General features: G+C 35.9%; 1 protein-coding gene across 1 annotated transcript; it reads right to left on the reverse strand.

Annotated features, from left to right (window-relative positions):
* Window positions 1-1,138: 1,138 nt before the first annotated feature.
* Window positions 1,139-2,448, reverse strand: LOC134804668 (granzyme-like protein 1). Its single transcript, XM_063777782.1, has one exon. The coding sequence runs from the start codon at window positions 2,400-2,402 to the stop codon at window positions 1,617-1,619; it is 786 nt and encodes a 261-aa protein (XP_063633852.1). The 5' UTR covers window positions 2,403-2,448; the 3' UTR covers window positions 1,139-1,616.
* Window positions 2,449-8,049: the final 5,601 nt, after the last annotated feature.

Consider the following 8,049-nt stretch of genomic DNA (forward strand, 5'->3'; position numbering starts at 1 on the left):
TAGAATAATCTTCATTTGGTTTGGTCGCATGCAGTAAATCAGCCATTGGTTTGCTGAAAAATGCCAATACCCGACGCATTACCTTATGGAATATCTGAGGTCATTGAACCTCAATGCCGCTTATCTTCAATAGCAACCGAAATATATTATTGATAAGAAATAGACGATTTATACCATCTTAACCCCAAAATATTATTAGTTTATCCTAACTGTTCCATCATCATCATGCCTCATCATGTAACTTGACCACAAGGTACCTTTTCATTACATACAAATTATTGGTCTTTTTTAAGATTATTATGACGAAGAACTAATTAAATTGGGGGCAGTTTAATGTAAATTAATATTTTCTATTCATAAAAGATAAACTATAATATGATTGATGTTTTGTAGTGATGTATTATTAGATTTATTTCCATAAGGTACCTTTTCGTAAATGTATGGAGCAAATACTGTTATTGTTATGTAAGTTTAAAGTGGCATAAGGGGTTAAATATAGTATTTAGTTGGGGTTTTAGGATTTATTTCATTTGAATGACAGAATTTCTTTCATATGTGCTCAGAAAAATTGATTGTGTGTCACATTAAAAGTAAAAATATTCAATTTTGTGTTTTTATATGAAAAAGTCAGAAAATACATTTTCACCTCTAAATCGGTATTGTTTTTTGCTTAAACTGTCTGTCAGTGTCGTTTTCTAATAGATAAAATTTAAATCTTGAGAGCTCATTGCAATCAATCGTGAAAATGAAATAAAACTTTATTTTCAAGAGATTGGTTAGTATACACATAAATCAGTCGATATCAAAAGTTTCTATTTGCATTACAGAACAAGTCGCAATATTTTTTTAATCTCAGATATATAAGGCATTATTATTTGTAGTCAACTATGTAACTTACTTCAGGAACATAGTTTTTTAGGCGGCTAAACTTAAAACTTCTCTATCGTAAAGTTGCTCATTTCACAACATTATTTTCAAAAAATCATATCTCTGTAACTACGCAACCTAGAAGGTTGATCTTTTGTGTTATCGATAGCTTATTTATTGTAGATTACTGGGGTATGCATAACTCCATACCCGCCATAAGGTACCTTTGACCGTGGGACGTCACATATGCTAACCTAACACCTTTTACTAACCAACATTGTATATGTACCATATTCTTGGAAATAAAGTATTGATTGATTGATTTGATTGAAGTCTAAAAAAAAAAATCTTACAGTTTTCTAGTTTTATTTCATTTCTTTTATGACCAATTTAAGTTTATATGTAGGTACATAACCATAAAGTTAAACATCAAATGTGTAGATTGGATAATTCAATATCAGTTTGGGACATAAAAAAATTAACTTTTTTAATTATTATCATTTTTTGGTTCTAAAACTTAATAGGTACCTTATAAAATACTAATACTATTGGGCCGTTAAGGTTAATAATGGAGTTTATTTTGATTCGATAGAAACAATTATATATCTACCGAGGACCATCGAAAACAGAGTATTAGGGGAAATGCGTCTCTACTTAAAATTTGTTTTACGCAATAATATAATATAATGTGAAATACAAAACACTGTACTGGGATTACGTTATTGGAGAAACTTTACAATCATCATTTATTAAACGTCATTCAAGCGTATGGTTTTTTGAATCCATTCTAAATATGGGCTCACAGGGGTATAACGTGTAGAAGGATAAAGTTCAATGCTGCTACATACTCCAATGACTCGTCCGTCATACACCAGCGGGCCTCCGGAGTCCCCCCCGCGAGCCTGTTGCTTCTTGTTCGAACAGTTCGGCGCTACACATAACCAATTGTCATAGGCGTCAGGTTCACAAACAGACACAATACCCTCGCCAATTAGAAGAGGAAACAATCGCATTTCTCTGATTTCTTGCCAAGTCGCAAACATATAATGCTTTGTTACTAATCCAAAACCCGCGTATTTAACAGGAAGCCCGAGGAATGTTTTATAATCGAGCGACTGCAGTCGTGCAAGGTTCTTTTTGGGTATTTTTTCACTGAATATTAGCGCTATATCATTTAACACAGGTCGGACGTGGTAGGAAGGGTGAACGTATGTTTTGATCACGCTTGAGTACAACGTGGTTTCGTTTGCCGGCTTTGTAAAATCACCATATCTGATGACAAGTAACACAGAATGTTGAACGCAGTGGGCTGCTGTGAGGACCCAGTCTTCCCCTATAAGGCTGCCGGTACAAAATCTGAGCCCAGAGTTCTTCCTTTGCAGAAGTACAATGAACGGGAACTCGTTATGGGTGTCGTTTCGTCCTTTATACACCCTCAAATCTCCACGGCTAGGAGCCTTATTTGCACTTAACTTTACTAGTATTGCCAGAATAAATAAGAAGTGCATTTTGAAGCAACGAGAATTTACTTGCATTTTTAATTCGACGATTATAAAGTAAATGCGATATATATTCTGAACGGGATTCCAAAAGGAAGTAATAAAAAATAGAACGATATAGCAGTTTATTTGATTTCTTTTTATAGCCTTTCGAAATCAAAACCAATTACTATAAATCCATAAAGATAAAAATAATGATATTATGTTGAAACCATTAATATTCGTTTTTGAAGGATTCGGTTTTGAATTTTTGATGTTTTTAGTTTTTAGGGTTCCAAACGTCAAAAGGAAAAAACGGAACCCTTAATAGGATCACTAGTGCGTCTGTCTGTTTGTCACAGCCCATTTTCTGGAAAAGTACTGGGGCCCGATTTCTGAATAGCGACCGCTCGATTTCGTGTATTTCGTTCAATAATATCTCCACTACTAGGCATGTAAATTCTACTAATAGAATTGAAAACGAGTCGTCAATACCACAAGATTCGCAATTCCTATCACTCGTATTAAAAAAATCAGGATTTCTCCGTTTTCCACCAATTTGCGAGTGCCGAAATCGAGCGATCGGAATTCAAAAATCGGCCCCCTGGACCAATGAAGTAGAAATTTGGTACCTACATATATGTAAATTTGTGACCAAAAGACGGACATCTTACGTAAACAAATGGATTTTAAACATGGAGGCCAATATATGGCGGTAAATTGGAAATTTAAAAAATAATGATTTTTAATTTATATTGTGTTACATATCAAATAAAAAGCTGATTTTGAGAATCTCAAATAAATATTTTTTTGTAATTTTAATATAAATAGTTTAGAAGTTGTTTAAGAAAATAGCCAACAAATGACTATCCCCCCTCCCCCTCTTATTTCCGAAACTTCTGGGTCTAAAATTTTGAAAAAAACATACAAAATAGTTCTTTACTTATAGATGACAGGAAAACCTGTTATAAATATGCAGTCAAGCGTGAGCCGGACTAATTACTTAGTTATTGATCCTACGGGTTTTTTAAAGGCAATTCACTCGCGTTTTACATATGACGGAGTTACAGCATGGGGTGTACACGTACAGGATGGCGGGTAGGCGTAGTATCTCAATGTATTACTTCACAGCCAACTCAGTATGCTACCAGTGCATGAAATAAACTTTCGGACTCGTTAACCATACTAGTGCCTACTAAAATATCTAGTCGCTATTAGGGTGTATTTGGATTGCATTCAAATAAAAGGATCGCATAAAATCGTTCAAGTCTTTATTCAAGTCAAGCTAGGCCGGCTCCAACCGTACACCTCCGACCCGAGAAGATTTAATTCCTTCTCAATTGGAGAAGGGTATCCCAATATGGGACCGGCAACAAACTCGGCGGGACACATCTTTTCAAAACAACACTTTTCTTTATTTTACAAAGGTAAGCTTCTTATCACACGTAAGAAATCAAAATAACACTTGGAATAAAACACTTAGCTCAATGGTTAAAGAACGTTAGAATCTATACGCTTTCAGAATAATCCTTCAGGTATAAGCCTTCAGGAACGTGGCGAATTAGGCACGAGGTTGGCTAACGTCCGATCTCTAGCGCGGCTCGATCAATTCTGCTCGAGGAGCCTCCCCGCTCCCGCCTTTAAGTCAAGTAGGCAAACCTGCTCGACCGGTCTACCAACGTAACGACAAAAATGCCAACTCGTACCTAACTTCACCCAAGTTACACTACTTGACGTTCCAAAGCCTTCTACCTGTCATCTTAGTTCAACAATACGCCAATAGAGAGCGTTACGAGTACTATTTACGCAACTTTATGAATTTCGTTACAACCAAGTAATACGTAGCCAACATTGCTAATCGACTTTATACAGGCGTCTAAAACTATGAACTATAACGCTGCAATACGTCCATCTGGAGTCACGCTCCGACACGGCCGTCCTGCGGTACACACGTCCTCGTGTGTGGGTGTATGCATTTGCATCTGTAACAAAATACACAGCACAGTATCACATCGCTCGGTCACTCCTGACCAATAATTTGGGTCTCATTCATCATCGAATAAAATCAATGATCACATGTCGGGGTAGATAAAACAAAAACAGGGTCACCAAAGACAGTCTTTTAATCAATCTAGATCTAATGATCGCAACAGCAATGGTACAAATTTACTGTGTGTACGTAAAGTTTATAATGCTCACAATGACCACCATTATCATGAATGCATGACCGGACCACCATCCAATCATCTCGCAATGCTACACTCACAATGACCACCATCATCATGAATGCATGACCGGACCACCATCCAATCATCTCGCAATGCTACACTCACAATGACCACCATCATCATGAATGCATGACCGGACCACCATCCAATCATCTCGCAATGCTACACTCACAATGACCACCATCATCATGAATGCATGACCGGAACACCATCCGATCATTTAGCAATGCCACACCTAGCAGCTCCAGCCGATGACACAGACCAAACGCACGCCACCACGTGTGGCCGCACAGCAACGGAAAAGAACATAAAAATCTACTTCCGGTGTTTTACGCCTACGTCTACGCTTGGTAAGTGAAATCTGACTGACCAACTGAGCATTATGAACTGCACGATAACACATTTTAATCATTACAACTACAATAGACAGTAACTTCGCTCGGTTATTCTGACCGTGCGCACTTGAGATCGTACGTGATAATTATTACACATACTATAATATTTAAACAATTTTTATTTATATATGCATGCAGTTTTTTTTGTTACTACCTTATAGTTTCAGATTTTCCCATACTAACTGATCTAAATGGGCCACCCTGTATAAACGGTAAATCACTATTTTACCTACACGGTCCCTGAAACTTGTTTTCATTCATTCTTTCACGGTTGATACGTAGGTATTCCCGAGATTATCCCCAGGCTACCTTCCCCGCACAAAGCTATTTCGTTATATGACCTACTCCGGAAGTATGGAGCTCTTTCTACCAGTCGCTGTAGAGTGTTTTATTGATTTTTTTTATGTACGCCAACAGGTGTAAACCAAAAAAAATACTTATAGAGTTATTGTTGAAGTTGTGCAACCTTTAAATATTGACCGGTTTTTTTTTGGCATTTAACATTTTTTCATCAGTGAAAACAGGAATTCGAGCAAAGTCACATGAAAATAGAAAATTAGGAAAAAATTGACACCGTAAATATGTATACGTAATCAACCAAGATGTAAATAAATGTATTCTATTCTATTCTAATGGAGCCTTATTAGGATAAAAAAAATCGCCACAAGACAGAGGAGGCGGTAGGTAAATTTAAAACTTAATTTTACGCGTACTAGGTACTTACCTAGTGTACCTACCTACATTTTATTGAATACCTAATCTTTGTTGAAGTTGTGCAACCTCTAAATAGAGTCTGGCTAGCCAAAAATTGTTGACAGATATTTCGTTGTTGTATCACCAATTGTCTATGATTAAAAAAAAAGCTAAAATCAATTGTCAATGTATGTCATTCATTCAAATTGTTTGCGGTTTATTAGGGGTTTATTTTATATTTATAAATAATATGAATAATGTCTATACTGAGTGAGGTTCGCAAACTATTATTTTAACTCGTAAATCATTACGACAATGTGCGAAGTCGACGTGTAGCGTTGTATAACGAAAAACTGCAATGTTTACAACTCCTAAACAAATGTAAACAAATTAGGAGGTTGGTGCTCTATAAATATTTTGATAGGTACTTAGCATTTATCATATTTGGCATAGTACTTATGTATTTTTTTGGTGATGGATTAATATTATGGTATTATCGAGCTAGGTCGTATTTACACTACATTTCATTTTTCGGCTTGTTACAATGGTATATGGTGAGAAAGTGTTAACATAATTATGTGTTTATCGTTGACTGTACTTTACATAGTGGTAGAAATTATGTGAGCTGACTTTGAGTGCACGTCAACGTATATTTAACTGATATCCTTAGGTACCTTACGTGTCCACAGAAAATCAAAAATATTTTCTAGTATCAAAACTATAATTCCTACTACACAGAGTGTGACCAACCCCAGATTTTTTGAATTTCCCGCCAAACATTTGTGTAATACATATTTCAGTAGCCAGACTCTATTGATCGAATTTAATTTTTTTTGGCATAAAATTTTCATCAGTGAGAAATGGGAATTCGAGCACATGAAAATCGAAAAAATGAAACACCCTAATGGAGCCTCATTAAGGATAAAATAAACACAAGACAGGAGAGACAGAGAAGTGGAGAGGAGGTGGTAGGTACATTTGAAACTTAATTTTACGCGATCAAGTTCCGTCGTTATGAATAATAATGAGTAAAAATCGTGAAAGTTTAAATCAGTGTTTTGTAAAACAATATTTCATCAGCAAAACCTAGAAATAGGTAATTAAATCTAACTTCACTATGATTGTCATTACCACACAATTACAGAATCAAAACATCAATCTTCATTTTCGAATCATTGTAAATTGAACCTAATACTACTATTATTGGTGTTTAAATTAGTTTTACTTCACTTTGCAGTTTATACCTTGTCACAGTATTGTTTATTTTATACGCTTCTTAGAATAAACAAAGACTAGTAAAAATAAAGAACGTTGATTAGAATCAAGTTAAGAAACTATAAGTCTCTAATCAAGTCAGACGGTATCAATTTCGCTATGATCAGGAGTTTGCTATAACAAAGTAATATGAATTGGTGTAACTTCGGAAACGGCATAATTTTGACAGTAACAAATAAGTATCTAGTAAACTAGAAGCTATTTCTGCTAATAACAGGTAGCAATATGCCTTCGTAAGCGTTGCAATAGCGTAAGTGTTGCCAAAGTATGAAATGCTTCTGAATTAGTAAATACATGTACTTAGGGACTGGCATGCTATGGTAGGACATTTAAATATTTAGACAGGATTAAATCATTACAGATACGCTTTATGAAACTATTAGTAGACAAAAAAACTAAAAATCGCTGTAAAAAAAGTGATTATGAGGAATTATTTGTGGAATGCCGTATGTTGCCAGTTCATGAGGAAGTAGGGATGTGGCTGGCATTAGAGCAGTTCAATAAAGATGAATTTAAAATCTATATAAATCACTCTAGATTCATGAGTGTACTTGAGATAGAAGGGGGAGGACTTGTCCCTAAACGTGACTCATACCATCCACCGTTAGACATCTTGCTCCCATTAGCTTCCACGCTAAAACCTTCCTCAGAGCGAATCGATCCTGGTAACGTTGACACACAACGGGACTGGAATTTCCAGAAAGCTAATTTTGACCTCTTGTATGAACTTGTCTCCAAACTGAGCTGGCAGGAAGTTCTTTATTCTGATGATGTTGACGTTGCGGTTGACAAGTTCTATAAAATTATTTATAGCGTATTTGATGCATCTATACCAAAGAAAATTCGCTCAAAGGGGGCCACGAGACGTTATCCAGTCTGGTTCACGGCGGATTTAATTACTGACATAAAAGCAAAAGCTCGTATTCACCGGGATTGGAAAGCTACGAAAGATGTGGATCTTTATAGGCAGTTTGCCCATCTTAGAACAAACCTAAAAAAGCGGATTTCCTTAGCGTATGCACGTCATATTGATCGCATCCAAAACATGGTTAGATGTAATCCACGTTTATTCTGGCAGCACATAGATAGCCTTAAGTCGATGGGAGGGTTTGC

This window comes from Cydia splendana, chromosome Z, assembly GCF_910591565.1.
Source record: "Cydia splendana chromosome Z, ilCydSple1.2, whole genome shotgun sequence".
Classification (NCBI taxonomy): Eukaryota; Metazoa; Arthropoda; class Insecta; order Lepidoptera; family Tortricidae; genus Cydia; species Cydia splendana.

Coding starts and splice junctions, on each gene's coding strand:
- LOC134804668 (XM_063777782.1), bottom strand. CDS start 2,402: ATGCAAGTAAATTCTCGTTGCTTCAAAATGCACTTCTTATTTATTCTG.